This window comes from Callorhinchus milii, unplaced genomic scaffold, assembly GCF_018977255.1.
Source record: "Callorhinchus milii isolate IMCB2004 unplaced genomic scaffold, IMCB_Cmil_1.0 Scaffold2, whole genome shotgun sequence".
NCBI classification, from domain to species: Eukaryota; Metazoa; Chordata; class Chondrichthyes; order Chimaeriformes; family Callorhinchidae; genus Callorhinchus; species Callorhinchus milii.
In genome coordinates this window covers 76915596-76933021 of record NW_024704743.1, presented here as the reverse complement: position 1 = coordinate 76933021, position 17426 = coordinate 76915596, and the positions used below count along the sequence as shown (strand labels likewise).

General features: G+C 39.8%; 1 protein-coding gene across 2 annotated transcripts in view; it reads left to right on the top strand.

Moving 5' to 3' along the window:
- dpy19l1l (dpy-19-like 1, like (H. sapiens)) overlaps positions 1-17426 on the top strand; it is a 52644-nt gene that overhangs the window by 3602 nt on the left and 31616 nt on the right. For both annotated transcript variants that reach the window (XM_007900885.2, XM_007900886.2), the window contains exons 3-9: positions 818-905; positions 2106-2243; positions 10110-10230; positions 10337-10430; positions 15146-15203; positions 16483-16574; positions 16670-16769. In XM_007900885.2, the coding sequence (XP_007899076.1) occupies positions 818-905; positions 2106-2243; positions 10110-10230; positions 10337-10430; positions 15146-15203; positions 16483-16574; positions 16670-16769 (691 nt within the window). The remainder of the gene's footprint in view (positions 1-817; positions 906-2105; positions 2244-10109; positions 10231-10336; positions 10431-15145; positions 15204-16482; positions 16575-16669; positions 16770-17426) is intronic.

The window sequence follows — 17426 nt, the reverse complement described above, 5'->3', positions numbered from 1 at the left end:
GTGGAAAATATCAAGGTATTGAATAAAGTACCACATTGGTACTTGACCTCAATTGTCTAAGTTCACACTCCAATGCAGTTCTGGAGGGTTGTTACAGAGTCGAAGGTGCCATCCTTCAGTCAAGACCTCAGTTAAAACCTAGGTCTCGACTGTATTCAGGTGGATGATAAAGGGATTTGATAGGGTAGATGCAGAAAAGCTATTTCCTATGTTGGGGGAATGCAAAACAAGGGGGCATAGTCTTAAAATTAGAATCAGACCATTTAAGAGTGAAATTAGGAAGCATTTTTTCACTCAAAAGGGTGGTAGAAATCTGGAACTCTCTCCCCTATGTTGGATCCATCCACACCTTCAAGAAAGAGATTGAGAGATTTTTGGTAGGTCGGGATATTAAGGGATACAGGGAGAAAGCGGGAAATTGGATTTGAAATTCTAGTAAAGATATAGATCAGCCATGATCTAATTAAATGGCGGATCAGGCTCGACGGGCTGATTGGCCTACTCCTGTTCCCATGTTCCTATGTTCCTAGTATTGTGCTCAAAATTGCCTGCTGTGTGACAGACCTTATCTTTGCTTTGCTATCAGTGGAAAATGTGGAAGGTGATTTTAGGCATTGGCACATCATTTTACAGAACATTTAAATGATAATGCTATTTTTTTCTTTTGGGCCATTAGCAGTGGCAGAGTTTCTTTATTTGTCTGTAATCAATAGCAACCATTTTATAAACCTTTTTATTGTAAAATAAATGATCATTTAAAAAGCTTGTTCTTTTAATTTAGTAATAGTGATTTTAATTTAATTCTAATTTATATTAGGTACCATATATCTAGTCTTTTTGAAAACGATCGACATTTCTCTCACCTCTCAACACTGGAAAGAGAAATGGCTTTTCGCACTGAAATGGTAAGACTTTTGTTTGTATTCGATTTCAGCTTTATTAAAATAATGCTCACAAAAATATACAGTCCATTCACTTTACATAGTGCTTTGAAGCATTATTATTTAACCAATTGTGGCATATGAAGTAAATAACGTGGATGGGATGCTAAGCTAGAGGTGAGGTATTGTGGATCTGTAAACAGTGTGTGAATTCACGAAAACTATACAGTTTTAGTTGACAGTTTTTCATTTATTGTAATTTTTCTGTATATTATGTCTGAATGAATTTCTGTGTTGCTGCTTTTTTCAAGAAATTAATACTGTTATGATTTGAATGGATGATCACAATTGAATTGTGCCATGGAGTTATAATTTAAAAAAGTAGATTATTGAAAGCTTTAGCTACAATTTAATCATATCCAGCTAAAAGTCTTGACAAACACTAATCTGTGATTCTGTATTACACTCCAGCAATCTGCAGCATTCAGACCATCAAATCCTTTCACAATCTTGCTCCTTCCATTCTTCACAATCTCCTCCAATCCTATTTTCCTGCCTTTGACCTCCATTCTTCTAACCCTGAGCTGCAACTTGTTCCTTAACACCCTACATCCAACTAAGTCTTTTATGAAGAATCTCTGAATAGATGGAGAATAATATACTCCATATGGCTGATAATGACCAGATGGATTTGGCATGATGTGTGGAACCAGCAAACAGGCTAATGAATAGATCTGCTTTGCAGAAATTATATAGGGTGATAAAATGGAGCCCAGATAGATTTATATGATAACATTGTGAAAGATTATGTACAGGATGTCTTTATGAGCTCTGCTTTGCAAAAGTCTGGACAGCTAATATGAAAAAAACTGGAAATGTTTCATCTTGAAAGAAACAACATTTTAACAAAATGTTAACAAAAGTTATTGAGCTTCTGTAGGAAAGAAAAAATGTAAAGCTAATTGGGAGGGCAGTCACGTATTGTCAAAAATATAGTTGGGTTGCAAAGGCAAATCAAGCTTGAGAAAAGGCCATTGTAGATTTTTTGTGTATAGATAAGCTAGTTGAGAGGATCAAAGTAAGCTTTTTACTTAAGTCACCTGAAAAATTCATCACTATTTAATGATTGATTTTAAAACCTCTAAGTTTGCCTGTTTAATAGGTTCTTATTTCCCTGCATTTGTGATATAATATTTCTAATCAAAATAAATGTTTTGTTTTTAGGGCTTGTATTACTCTTTCTTTAAGATTATCATTGAGGCACCTTCATTCACTGAAGGCTTACGCAAGATAATGAATGATCGGCTGACTGAATATCCTCTGGTTATCAATACCCTGAAACGGTTCAATCTTTATCCAGAGGTTGGTAATGTGCTAGAAATGTTTCTGCTTCATTGACATCTGTTTTCAAACCTCAAGTAAACAAAACAACCTTATTACCTCACGGTTTTAAGTTATCAAGAGTTCTTGGCTGTTTATCAGGATTAGCATTGAAGTAGATCTTATAGAGGAGAGGAGTTGCAAAGTGATGTTCGATATTACAGAAGTACAGGAGATAAAGGACTCTTTGTGGGAAATAATACTGACTAATTGTACATAAGGAATACATCAAGTATCTCTAATAATTTGAACTACCTGATTCAAACATGTTTACTATTGTTTCTTTTTATTTATTCAATACAACCACAACAACAAAATTACATTTGCATAGTGCCTTTCATGTTGGGAGGACGTTCCAAGGCGCTGGTAAAAAGTTCTCTATTAAATGTTTGGCAGTACAAAGTTGCAGGCACGTTGCCAACCAATTGTATATTTTTTTTCTTGCCAATTTTCTCTTCTAGTTTTCTTTTCCTTTTCCTTTCTATTAGGGTACCATTTGACAGGCACTTATTAGCTGGCAGTAACTTGTCCACATGGCCATTCTACATATGGGAACCTTGTCACTGAATGTTGGCAGCCTATTTGACCACTTGATTTTCGAAAGCCTTTCCCAACATCCCAAAACATGGACCCCCAGAAGGGTTTGCTGGATAGTGATCTCAAGAGTAGCATTTACCACAATTTGCTAACCAATTGTAGCAATTTTCGTGCTATTCCAAGTCATATTGACTAACAAATTGAAAATTAAATCTGAGGATGATCCAGGGTTAACTATTAGACTCAGCTGTCACTGAATAGACCAGCTGAGTTTTTGTAAGGATCCATAGTATTAGGGAGCCATTGATTCATAATTTAGATAATGGAAAAGAATTACCCTATATAAAAAAAGGATGTCATGTTTGCGATTCTAAACAGAGATGTACAATCTCACTCATCAGATTTGGATGTACTGAACATTATATAAGAAATCCATGTAAAATCTGCTTGTCAGAAGTTAATTCTGTACAGCTGCAGAACAAGAAATAGCCGGGGGGGTCGGTAGGGGGTCAGGAGGGGACGGGGGGGTTGGCAGGGGGTTAGGAGGGGGCGGGAGTGTTGGTAGGGGTTTAGGAGGGGGCGGGGTTGGTGGTAGTGGGTTACGAGTGGGCGGGGTCGGTGTTGGTAGTGGGTTAGGGTGGGGTGGGGGGTTGGTAGGGGTTTAGGAGGGAGCGGGTTTAGAGGGGGTGGGGCGGGGGGGCGGTTGGTAGTGGGTTACGAAGGAGGGGGCGGGGGTTGTTGGGAGGGGCTTAGTAGGGGGCGGGTGGTTGGTAGAGGGTTAGCAGGGCGCAGGGGTGTTGTTTGGGGTTCAGGAGGGGGCGGGTGGTTTGGTAGGGGGTTAGGAGAGAGTGCGGGGGTTTGGGAGGGGGTCAGGAGAGGGCGGGATCTGTTGGGAGGGGGTTTAGGAGGGGGCGGGGTGGTTGGTAGTGGGTTAGGATGGGGGAGTGAGGAGGTCAGAGATGTAGGGAGGTGCCAGGGAGTGAAGGGATTTGAACACGAGTGTGAGGATCATGAAGTTGAAATCCCCAGTGCTGTACTGAAGTGTCATTTTGGAATATAAATTCAAATTCCAATATGGCAGCTTGAATCCACAACATCTGACCCGGAGGCAACAGAATTAACAGCTAAATGCGACTCTTAACAAGCTTTCTCAGCAGTCAATATAGTTTCAGAGTAGGATCCTCCATGAACTGAGACTCACCAAAAACTCTTCAGAACATAACACGCCCTAGAAGATATTCCTCTTATTGGCATTTAAGCTAGCAAAAGTTGAAAAAACAAGTTTGTAAGGGAAGGAAATAGTAACTAACACAAGTGTTTTTAACCTCGTTATCCAGAACTTTCCTATTTAGCAAAAATATAAATGATGAGTTTTCTTTATAAGGTAGAAAATACAAATTGTAACAATAACTTGAATGCTGAATGGAAGTTTGTTCTCAGGTTTGGGAAGAATTACACATATAGTGCCTCAGATGCATGTAGGAATATACTTGAGTTAATACTTTCCCTATCTGAGATACTCCATAAAAAGAAACCTGAAAACAACTTTGAATTGAGGGAGCAATATGTAAAATTTTGAAATGAGGATTGAGTTTATCTGTGCAGACTGTTGATCATCCAGAACTCTGCGGCCCGTGACCTTTCCTGCACCAGGTTCCGCGACCCTATCACCCCCATCCTCACCCAGCCCCACTGATTCCCCATCACATGGAGAATACAGTTCAAGATCCTGGTCCTCACCTTCAAAGCTCTTCACGGCCTTTCTCCCACTTACCTCTGTGACCTCCTAACTTCCTTCGCTCAGCGGGCTCCGGGCTGCTTCACATTCCCCGCCTTGCCTGACCCATCATTGACGGGCAGGCCCTTAAGCCTCTCTGCAGCCACCCTCTGGAACTCCATCCCACAGTCCCTCCGCCTCGCCCCCTGCCTTGCCTCCTTCAAGACCCGACTCAAGACCTACCTCTTTGATCATGCTTTTGGTCCCTCCCTACCCTCCACCCCTCCTGATCCCAACCGCCAGTTTGGGGTGCGGATCCCTAACTGCCCAGCACAATGGGACGTCCTCCTGATGTGAAAGGTGCTACACAAATGTAATTTATTGTTGTTGTAATTTTATGGCTGACTGTCTACTATTCACATATTTTACGTTACATATTATATTTTAGATTTGAATGTCTATCTAATAAGATAATATGTATTAGTGCCTTAATTTAAATATCTAGCAATATTTTCAGTTAAATCATTAAATACTATTAAAATACACAGAAGGGTGGCTTTATAGTGGAGTGTAATTCTACATAGTATAAGTTTCACTTTCTACTCAATTACAAAGAACTTACAAAGTTCAAGCCCTGGAATCATCCTCGTAAGCCTACTTCGTCTATCACTGCTATATTCATCCTGTAGTGTTGAGACCAGAATTGGACACAGGTCTAATCAAGGTTTTGTTAAAATTCAACATTACCTTTTCACTTTATATTCTATCCCTCTGGATATAAAGCCATTGGCCTTTTTAGAGACTTGTGGATCTGAATCCCTAGATCTCTTTGCTTCTCTACTCTTAAACCAAAGTGGGGGTTGGGATCAGGAAGGGTGGAGAGCGGAGAGGGTAGACGAAGACACGGTCAAAGAAGAGGGTATTGAGGCGTGCCCTGAAGGAGGCAAAAGGAATGTGGGATGGAGTTCCAGAGGGTGGGGGCAGAGAGGTTGAAGGCCAACCGCCGATGGTGGGGGGGGCTGGGTGGGGGACATGGAGCAGGCTGGAGCGTGCTGAGCGGAGGGAGTGGATAGGTTGATAAGGGGTTAGCAGGTCGGAGAGGTAGGAGGGGGCAAGGCCGTGGATGATCTGCAGCTTGTGGAGGGAAGAGCTGGGAAGACCGCAAGCAGGGAGTTGGCATAGTCTAGCCTAGATGTAATGAATGCATGCATGAGGGTTTCCACGGCCAGAAGGGTGAGGCAGTGGCGGAGTCGGGCAATGTTGCGGAGGAAGGGAAAGGCAGAGCGGGTCATGGCATGGATCTGGTGAGAAAGGACAGTTGAGGGTCGAACAAGACACCAAGGTTCCTGACTGGCTTGGTGACATGGAGTATGCATCCATGGATGCTGATGCTGTCAGTGCCTGAGGTATGGAAGTGCTAGCGCAAGCTAATCAGGAGAGTCTCGCTCTTGCTGACGTTCAATTGTAGAAAGTTGGCATCAAGTCATCCAGGACTTGATGTCTGACAGGCAGTCTGTCAGGATATTAGAAGTCCTGGAGTTGAGGGTGGAGGCAGAGAGATAAAGTTGGATGTTATCTGCATACATGCGGAAGTTGACCCTATGTCTGCGGATGATGTCACTAAGAGGGAGCATATATATATTGAAGAGGATGGGACCAAGGACAGAGCCCTGAGGAACACTGCACACGCCCAATAATAATCCCTCCAAAAAAACAAAACAATAATAAATTGGTCATTTTCAATCTATGACTGTTTGTGGGACATTGCTGTGTGCAATTGGCTGCCGCGTTCGCCCACAAATATGCAGTCAATTCACTTTACAGTATATTCTGTGAAGCACTTTGGGACGTCTAGAAGACGTGAAAAGCGCTATATCAAATGCAAGGATTATTACTATTAAAATGGTGTGAGGGCTGGTGAAGAAGCTGTTTGTGGAGACAAAGTAGAGCCGGTGAGAAAGGTAGGATCTGAATCATTCAAGGACAGAACCTTGAAAGTTAAGGTGAGAGGAGAGGTAGTGGTGGAGGATAGAGTGGTCCACAGTGTCGAAGGCAGCAGAGAGGTCGAGGAGAACGAGGAAGCAGAGGGAGCCCTGGTCACAGTTGGACAGCACAGAAACCCGATTGGAGGAGTTTGTAAAGGAATTGGCAGGAGAGGAAGGAGTGAAGCTGGGACGCAACAACTCTTTTAAGGACCTTGGAAAGGAAAGGGAGGTTGGAGATGGGGCGGTAGTTTATGAGCAGGGATGGGTCCAGGGAAGGTTTATTTAGGATGGGGTGATAACAGTTGTTTTTAGGGAGATGGGATTGATGCCAGTTAACAGTGAGAGGTTGAAGAAGCCTGAGAGTAAAGTGGTGAGGAGGTGGATGGGGCTGAGGGAGCAAATAATGAGCTTCAGGCAGGTTATAGTAGTGGTAAAAGGAGGGGTAGAGAGGTTTGAAGGTGTGGAGAGAGGAATAGGTAGAGGCTGAAGTATGAGGGAGGGATAGGGAGGGGGTGGCGGTTGGGAGGGCGGAGGTGGCTGAACGGATCCCCTCAATTTTGATCTCGAAGTCCAGCATCTCCTCACAGTTGGAGTTGGAGGAGAGGATGGGCGAGGCGTGAGAGGGTGGATAGAGGAGCTGGCTGGTAGTGGAGAAGAGGGTTGTCCTTGGGCTCCAAGATTATCTTGGAATAGAAGGATGATTTAGTGGAGGCGAAAGAGGAGAGGTAAGTTTTGATGTGGTCCAGCCAGATCTGTCATTGGACCGTTAATCAGATTTGAGCCAGGTGCATTCGGTGGCATGCACCTGCCCCTTGAGTGAGCGGAGGTGGCTAGTGTACCAGGGTGAGTTCGAGTAGGAGGTGTTTCAGGAGGTCAGAGGGGGGGCAAGGGCATCGAGAATGGTGGCAATGGAGTTGTGGAGGAGAGTGACAGAGGAGGATAAGTCGGTGCGGGAGGTAGGCCAGAAGGGAGGAGTTCAGATGACTCCAGGGCGGCGGAGAGGGAGTGCTGGGAGATTCTTTTCCAGGGCAGAGGGATTGAGAAGTTAAGGAAGATGAAATGGGGATCTGAGTTGGCTTTATCAGTGATTGTGAGGTCTGAGACACTGAGGTAATCACCAGGTCAAGTGTGTGGTCAAAAACGTGGAGGGATAGGTTGTGAGAGGAGAGGAGCAAGAAGGGGTGAAGTGCAGGTTGAAGTCACCTAGGATGAGGAGGCGTTCAGAACAGGCAAAGGGAAGCTAGGAGGGCGGAGATGTCAGAGAGGAAGGCGGGGGAGGGTTGGGGGGGAGAGGTGATAAATCAGGAGAATTTTGAAGTAAAGATTGGAGGGATGGAGAGGGTAAGGTGCTCGAAGATAACGTGAAGACCTGATGTTATTTGCAATTATAACATGCATTTTGAAAATTGCTTTGATCCCAGTGTAACTAGGTCTGAGAGACAAATGTAACTTTAAATCATTATATTTTTACTTTCAAATTACAGGATTTAATGACTGTCTTCTAGGAGGAGTAAGAGTTGAGTAGCTTTTTTTTAAGATTTGGTGAGAGCAGATTAGATACAAAAGTATCGCAACTGTCAATGCATGGTATGTTGTTGTACAGTACAATTAAAATTGTATGGATGAGCTTTCCTGATGACTCAGAGAAATATTTCTGTGAGACAGAGCTATACAGTCTTGAAAAGGTCCCAGCTTTGATCTTTCATTTGTGCTGGATATAGCTGCATTATCCTATCTATTACATCTGCAGATTCAGAGGAGTAAAATATTCTTCGGTTCATTCATACCAAATGGAACTCAACGTAATGGCTGCATATTGTCCCAAATGCTCCAAATAAAGCTGCCTCCTTTGATACTGGTCACCTATTTGGACTTATTTGCAGTTGCCACAGTTTTGCATCTAATTAAGCTGCTGTATATTCTCTGAAAAGTCCATTATAATGTCTCATGTCCTTTATGAAACTCTTCGCATGATATCTTTAAATATATATTTATAATAATATGTCGCATTTTTGTATAGACTTATCTTTTTAAAAAAATGTAAGTTTTGCCAATATTTTCCACTGTTTGCATTTGAACCGCAAAGTGACCCTGATCTGGTTTCAAGCCAAGGCCAACATTGATTATGTTGTGGGGAATTTTGACTTGGCTGTTGGTGCACCGGTTTAATTTCTTCAGGTCTTGCTGTTGTCTCAGTAGCCATTACAGCCAATTTCATCAGGAGTTCCAGTTGCCTTTAACTGCTTCTTGTGCAATAAGATTTTGTAAAAAGTACAGTAGAATTCTGTTATAAAATATCAACCATCCTTGTAACTGGGTGTGAAGGCTGGTCAACTCTTCCGGATGTGGGTTCAAGATCCACAGAGCATTTTCCTTGAAGCAAACTAGCGTCATTAGCGGTACCTTATAACTGGGTTCTACTGTAGTTGAGTTTTGATTGTAGCATTAAGTAGTATATTTATGAACTGAAATGCATTATGGTTTCCAATCTGATAGTTTGGATCTGTATTCTTATTGTAAATAGTTGTGCATTTGGCTCAGTTAGTAGCATTCTCTCCTCTGAGTCAGAAGGGTGTAGATTAAAGTCTCACGTCATGAGTTAAGCTCCAGTATAGTACTGGAAAACTGCAGCGTAGTTGGAAGTGCTGTCTTTTAGCTGGGTGAATAAACCGAGGGACTGCCAGCTTGTTTTCAAGTGTATGTTAAAATCCCATAATAAAACTTGAAAAATAAAAGGATATTTCTCCTGGTACCTTGGCCTACCTACCATCCTGTTTGTGGGAGTTTGCTCATAAAAATGGACACTGAATTTAAACAATCATTATACTTGATAGAGAATTAGCCACTGTAAAAATACAAGTTATTTCTGCTTTCTAAACCTTGTCAAATGTTCAAATGGTCAGATCTAATAATACATTGTGCCTCTATTGAACAGAACACCAATGTGTCTTTAACTATGAAATAATCAGTACTGGGCTTGTTCTAAAGAGATTCCTTCCTTCGGATGAGTTATTAAATCAAGGTCTTGTCTGCCTATTCAGATTGAAATTAAAGATCCCCTGGCATTGGTCAAAGAGAAGGGAGTTTCTCCTGGTGTCTTGGCCAACAATCCCCCAGATAATATCGTCATTTATTTCATGGCTGTTTATTGGGCATTGCTGTACTCATTGGCTCCCATATTTGCTTACAAAATACAGTAACTAAACTTTACAGTAAATTTTGTGAAGTGCTTTGAGACGTCCTCCCATTATGAAAGTTGCTATATCAAATGCAAGGATAAATTTCCGCAGCCAAATCTTCAGCCTATCTGGAACTCATTTGCTAAACCCCTCTGCCTCTGACCCCAATCAGTCTTTAAAAGTCTCCTGAAAACCTATCATTGTGCCTGTGGTTACCTCCCACCTCCTCACTCCCCCAATCCTCCTTGTTCAGTGTTTATAATGTCTGTAAAATGCTTTTTTGTTGTTACCCTGCATGAAAGGCACAATGTAGATGCACATTACTTTCTCATTTATGGTGTATAAAGATAATCAGATTCAGATGATATATAAAGTGTTTAGTTCAAAAATGTTTTTTTAATGGAAAAAACATGGTAACGTTTCTTGGCAGGTAGTTCTGGCCAGCTGGTACCGGAGCTTTATTTCCATAACAGATGCTTTTGGTATTTCAATCAAAATGTGCTGGAGTGTAAATAGAGGGCACGGCCTGAATCCTGTGGAAAGTTGTGAAGGTAAGTTCTTAAGATTCTACCGGTGATGTGTGAATATTTGACTCATCTTTAATATCTAATTTGTACAGAGCTGGTAAACTGATGTTTTCCTTTTTTTGTTTTACAGGAATGGGAGATCCAGCTTACTTTTATGTAACATTTGTTTTTATTTTAAATGGACTCATGATGTCATTGTTTTTCCTCTATGGGACATATTTGAGGTAAGAAAATATTATACCACCATAAACAAAGGGTTTATATCATAAATTGCAATTTTTATATTTTGTGTTCACCTGTTACAAGTTATTCGTAAAACCATTTACTTTACATGAATCACCAACCTTTGGGATGACACTGACCTAATGAACCACAGAGTGTATTCTGTTGTCAAAGCATGATTCTACATATGCTTCTTTTGCAGATTTCTTATAATCTGTCCTTAATAAAGCTCTTATACTGGGAGTACTTTTGTAGGTTGCTTTGTGTCATTTTAAAGTGGTTTACCTTTGCTGCCATGAAGTACCCTGCTTGGCTCCTGCCAACACTTTCTTTTCTTTCCTCCTTGGGCTCAGACAATCTAGCTGAGCTAGTAGGCAACTTAGGCGCTTTGTTTGACCCTGAGCTCTCTTCTAAACTCAGTCTATGACCAAGACAACTTTTCAGGAGGGCCTTGGTCTTGTCGACATTCAACTGGAGAACATTGACTCTCATCCAGGACTGGACGTCTGACAGATACTCCGTCAGGACATCAGAAGCAAAGAGAGAAAGAGAGAGTTAGGTGTCATTCGCATACGTGTGGAAGTTGACCCCAAGCCTGGTGAATGATATCCCCGAGCGGGAGCATGTAAATATTAAAATGGAGAGGACCGTGGACAGAACCCTGGGGTACACCACAAGGGCAGGAGAAGAAGCTGTTGGTAGTTACAAAGTCGTGGCAGGTTGGATAGTCCTACCTGGAAGTTTGACGGTGTCCGCAACAGTAAGCTGTGTGGTTTTAACTGGTTAATTTCCAGCAATAGCGCAGTCAGGACACACTATGGGGTCATCAAGCATTAGGCTAAACTGCTGAGGTAACCAGGATGCAACCCTCCAGGAGGGAGAAAGTGCATTCCATACAAGACAAAGGGAAATTTCCATACATACGTGCAGCTTTTCAGTAATTTGGTTTGGATACTTTTAAGCATAGTGTATGTGTCCAAGACCCTGCTGAGAAACCTGTGGGTTTTAGTACTGCTTTGAAGGTCTTAGCTGCTGATTATAAACATAATTTTGAATTAATCTTTGCACATATGTTCCAACCACTTGCCACCTTACCTAACAACCATTGTTTAAGCCACAGATTGGTTTGAATTGTGTTTACTTTGTTCATTGCCTCTTTTAGCCTGTTCATTTCTTTTCTGCATGCCTTCCTCTCATCATCAAAAGTTGTCAGAGATTGCGCAATTCTCATTGCTGGAGAGGAAAACACAGCTGAAGTTTCATTACTATCCCGCTGAGAGTGAAGTCCTTGTAAATAAAGCTGGACCCGGATCTTGACCTGCTGTACTGCTAATCTTCTTTGCAGATTTGTGGTATTCCTGGAACCCATCACTAGCACACTATTTCAACCTTAAATGTATCCTGCGCCAGCCAAGATTGTAAAATGGAAATCGCCCTCTAATAAAAAATATCTTTACATTCACACACACACACACAATCATCACTGTAGTGGAGGCAAACAGTTGCATAAAATTAGCATAATATTAGTAATTTTAAGCATGATAAAACACACATAGTTTTAATATTCTGTTTGTCTCTTCAAAATTTAAACTCAGAACAATATGGCATGTTAATATTTGGATTAAAGTTTTACTGGAAAGAAAGCAATTAATCATGATGGACTTTGTTTTTATGTAAACTCAATTTGGGTTTATTTGTAAATACCCAAACTTTATTATTGTTTGTCATGTGTGGTGTTTCAGTTAAAAAGTGATTATTTTGCTTTGGGAAAATAATCCTAGGATTTTAGATTTCTGCTTAATATAAGCTTTAAAAATATTACATCCATCTCACTTGCCTTTAATCTTTAGTAAATATGTCTTGTCAGGTCAGGAGGATGTCTCCATAGGATTTACTGTAAAGTCTAGTTATTGGATATTTTATAGGTTACTATGGCAGCCAATTTGTACACAGCAATATCCCAGAGACAGCAATTAAGTGACTGACCGATTTTATCCAGGGGGTTATTGACCAGCACACTGGGAAAAATTCCCTTTTCTTTTCAAACACTAGTGCCATGCGATCTTTAACATCCACCAGAACAGGCAGACAGTAGCTTAGTTTAAAGTATTGTCTGAAGGACGTCAATTCTGACCAATGCAACAACAACAAATCCATTTATATTGCATTTTGGCAATGCACATCTATCACTGCATTTAGTGTCAGTCTAGACTGAGTTCAGTGTCCTGATACGGGACTAGAACTACATCCTTTAGAAAGCTATCAACTGAGCCTGATTAATGTAAAGGGTAGGATGCGTGTTATGAAACGTTTCTGTTTGGGTCTAGGCTTGAGACTGACTCGCTCATGAGACTATGACACTTTAGGAAGGATATTGAGGTCTTGGAGAGGATGTAGAGGAGATTTAGCAGAATGGTACCAGGGATGAGGGACTTCAGTTATGTGGAAAGACAAGAGAAGCTGGGATTGTTCTCCTTAGAGCAGAGAAGGAGAGGTGTTCACATTTATGAGGGGTTTTGATAAGAGTAGATAGGGAGAAACGGTTTCTACTGGCAGGTGGGTCAGTAACCAGGCGACATAGATTTAAGATAATTGGCAAAAGAACCAGAGTGGAGATGAGGAGAATTTTAGAGAATTGTTGCGGTCTAGAATGCACTGCTGGAAAGGATGGTTGAAGCAGATTCAACAACAACTATCAAAAGGGAATTGGATAGGTACTTGAAAAGGAAAAAGTTGCAAGGATATGGGGAAAGAGCGGAGAAGTGGGACTGATTGGGTAGCTCTTCCAAAGAGCTGGCCCAAGCATGATTGGCCGAATGGCGTCCTTCGGTCCGGTAATATTCTATGATTCTACGATTCTATGACTGTCAGCGTTTTCAGCAGAAGATTGTGACTGAAAAATTCATACTATAGAAACTAATTGTCATTGGAGTCCTTCTTGCTTCCTTTATTGTGCTTATTTAAGGGAGGGTTAAACTGATGCACAATGTGATGTTGTAGTAAAAGTGTAAGGAATAACCCAGTAAATTCTGAGAAGGAGATTTGGAGATAGAGTGTAGTGTTCTACTAAAGCAGCTCGTTAAAAGATGACTGATCATTAAATCATTGTTTAGAATAAAGCAACATAATTCACATTTAGCACAGATTCCTCTGAACAGTAAAATCAAGTGGGAATACTACAAATCAAATGTTACTGCAAAGATGATGGACTGATGTCCAAATAGAAAACGGACAGGAGAGACTGAACATGTAGAGGCATATCAAGTATTTTATGAAAAATGTCTATGGGGGATTACAGTTCATGTAAAGGTAAAAGGGCAATATCTGGATAAATGAGATGTGTGAAGAGCGAATGAGACATGAAGGATATGTGTGTGAATTTTAACTGCTCTTAGAAACTTGAAATGTATCAGGTAGCCTTTAAAAAGAAAATGATGAAGTACACTTAACAATAAAAATTACTATCTTGCTTCCATTGGCCTATGCAGTTTGCCCCCTCCCCAGCTATTGGCATTCTAAAACAGTTCTGCTACATAAATGCAACTGTTGAGCGGCTGACATCTTCAACAGTTCTCAGAACTATTGCTTGCCGGTTGTGGGAACATAATGATACTGGTAATCTGTCTAAAGCTGGGTGGTATTGGTTAAATAGAAAATATGTAGTTTGAAACTTAGGTTTACTGTGGTGATGAAAGGATACGATTAACTTGATGGTTTTACCAAGTGGATAATGGAAGAATGCAGATTTCTTTTGTTCTATTTGTTGACTGTTGAATATGTCATCCACTCAGCAGTAGTGCTAGGACTTTCTCAGCACTTCAGTGTTAGACAGATTCTTGGTGTTAAAGTTCCAGATGCAAAGCCCGTTGGCACCAATTAACTCTTGTATTGAATGAAGTTGCTCAGAGCCAGGAGGGTTGCTTTTAAGAATCATAATCCAGTTTTGATTAGTATTTTCTAAAAGTGCTTCACAGTGAAACAGTATTTGTTTTGTGTTATCTGTCTCTATACTGATCACTTTTAAACAACTTTCAGGACCTCACCTAAATTTATGAGTCTCTTGGCAGTGATCACGAGAGGTGTAACCGAGGCCGAGCCTATCCTCTCCTGACATCTATGTGAATGCATCTCCCACAGGATAGAGATCAAGCACCCCTACTGATTGTTTTTCCCTTCCCTATCCAGACCAGTTGAGATCAACTGTACTATCCTGGGTGAGGACAGCTAACAGGTTATTAAATTAGGAACTATGTGAAGTCTGAAATTCTTGAAACTCAAAAAAGCTGATTATTACAGAATAAATTTGCAAACATCTTGAAGGAAAAGTATCTGTTTGAAACTGTTCTAAATCTAATTTGCAAAAAAAAATCTTGTTGTCATTCTCCCCTCATTTACATGAGGGCGTGATCTGATGTAACAACTAATGCGGGTTAAGGTTTAAATGGCTGCATACAATATCAGCAGAAATTAAAATTGGATTTAGATACACAAAATTAGAAACCAAATGTCATTCAGCCCATTGAGCTCACTTCCAATAAAGATCATTTCATGATCTATATACTACAGCTTCCCCCAAATCCTACTTACCCACCATATCTCTTAATATTTTTATTCCCCAAGCATCCATATCCCTCTTAAACCCCTTAACATTTGCATAAAAGAAAGATGATGTAATTGTTTTTGTGTGTGCTCTAATTGTTTTTTCTTTCTTTAACAGTGGAAGCAGACTTGGTGGCGTGGTCACTGCATCTTGCTTTTTCTTCAACCATGGTGAGGTAAGTTTTCAAAAAATCATTTTTTTAAAAAAAATTATGCATTCCAACATTTAACTCATATTTTAATAAGATGGATACACTGTCTGGCAAAACTTGGTTCTCTTTACCCAAATATGCATTTTCTGAAGCAATAAAAGCTGCTGCTAAATTTGCTTCATGTCCTTTGATGAAGCAGTGTTTTTTTAATTACTTCCTCAATTACTGTATATGCTTTCTTTGTGTCTGTAGGAGCTGTAACAAGTATATCATTTCTTACCTTCAACGGCTCCCCTCTTAATCCCTGATATTCTGGACTTTGTAAATTCCTGTGATCTATTAACCATGCTTCAAAGTGTCTTCTCTGCATAGATATCATTTCAAATATTTAAGAAATAATTCTCCACTTGATACATTTAATGACATTGTTGATTTATCTATATTAATCATCAATTCTTAATAATTTTACAGACATAAATGGTATGGAATTTAACATTTCCTGAAAAATGGAGAATAATGTATTTTCTTAAATGAGTTTGATAAATTTAAGTGGAAACTAATTATTGGTGGTTAGTTTTAGTATAATGCCCAACATTTAAGAATATTAATTCTAATATGTAGCACAAAAATAATACATGTTTTTGAAGGCTGAGTCCTCACAATATCATTTACATCTACTTTTTCTTATGTCATTTCATAATTACTCATTTGTTAAAAGTTTTCTTTATTAATACTTTTCATGAGGATTTTTGTGAGTTCAGTAAAACTCACCTAAGTCTTATCTTTATAAATCATATAAACACCTAAGTCACCCGAGTCCCATTCAGTTTTCTATCATAACCAATTAGATTTCTTTACACTACTCATATTATTCACCTACTAACTCATAATGCTGCTTCCCTACCCTCTATTACTCCCGGGCTATCCGGAGGCCTTGAATTACGGGAAATTATGTCCTTAGCCATCGACCCATGCCCATTTACCTACCGGCTACTTTGATCGCGGGAGATGTAGTCTTCATCCATCGCCGCATGCACAGAAGAACTTAATTTCCCATGATTCAATGTGATTCCAAAGTTTGCCGGTAAGTGCATATGAGGTAAATTAAGCATGTGCAGTGTAGATTATTGATTAAATCAGATTTTCTTCAACATCTAGTTTGTCTGCAACTTTGACTTTGCGTAAGTCGTATTAAATATTATTGACCTGACTGATACTACATATGTGGGAGTTTTACTTTATTGAGTTGATTTTTTTTCATGACTGAGAAACTTTATACAGAAAAGCTCTGCTTTTATTTTAGTGCACAAGGGTCATGTGGACCCCTCCTCTTCGTGAAAGCTTCTCCTATCCATTCCTAATTCTGCAGATGCTGCTTTTAACCCACATACTGAGGTACTGTGGCATATTTTACTGTTTGCTATTTTACATTGCTTATTTCAGATTTGGTGTCTTCTTTGATACATATTTTCCTATATATTTTTGAATAGGACTCCCTTTGTGGATAAAAGGACTATGGTTGCTTTCGGTGTTGCAAATATCCTCTTTATGCTTCCATGGCAGTTTGCACAATTCGTGCTCCTCACACAGGTAAAGAAAGGTGAAAGTACATAAATACTAGGAAGAGCAGAGATTTACTTCTAAATACTTTCTAAATACTAAGGTATCCAACTTTAGGATATATAAAAAAAGTAGAGAATTATCAAATTTGACAATTGTTAGAAGCCAGAGCTTTGATCGATCTGTATCTATCAGAGAAAATTAGAACAAAATTACATGCTGATATTTGGAGGTTTCGAATTTGAATGAGCTAACTATATCATTGTGGTTAATGACGTAAAACTTCAATATATTACAAATGTATTTCTGCTTTTAAAAGATGGAATAATACAAATCTACTATTCAAACCGCTTACATTTCTTTTTATTATTGTTTAAAAAGATACTTCTAAAGTCCTGTATTTTTGATTCTTTATGCAAAACAATGCTTATATGATCTGGCCTGAAACCTGTGGACAGACACCCACTGATGTATTCCCATTTGACTTGGATACAGTGATTTTCAAGGCTATTTTTGTCTATCACTAAATTTAGTGTGAATTTATACTGCCAAGACCACCAACACGTAAAACATTCCAGAAATGATTTTAATACATTTAAAACATGGCCACGATATTTATATATTTTTTCCACATGATTTTTTTAAAAACAAAGCTAGAGCAATACTTCTGTATTTTTTGGCTGGCAG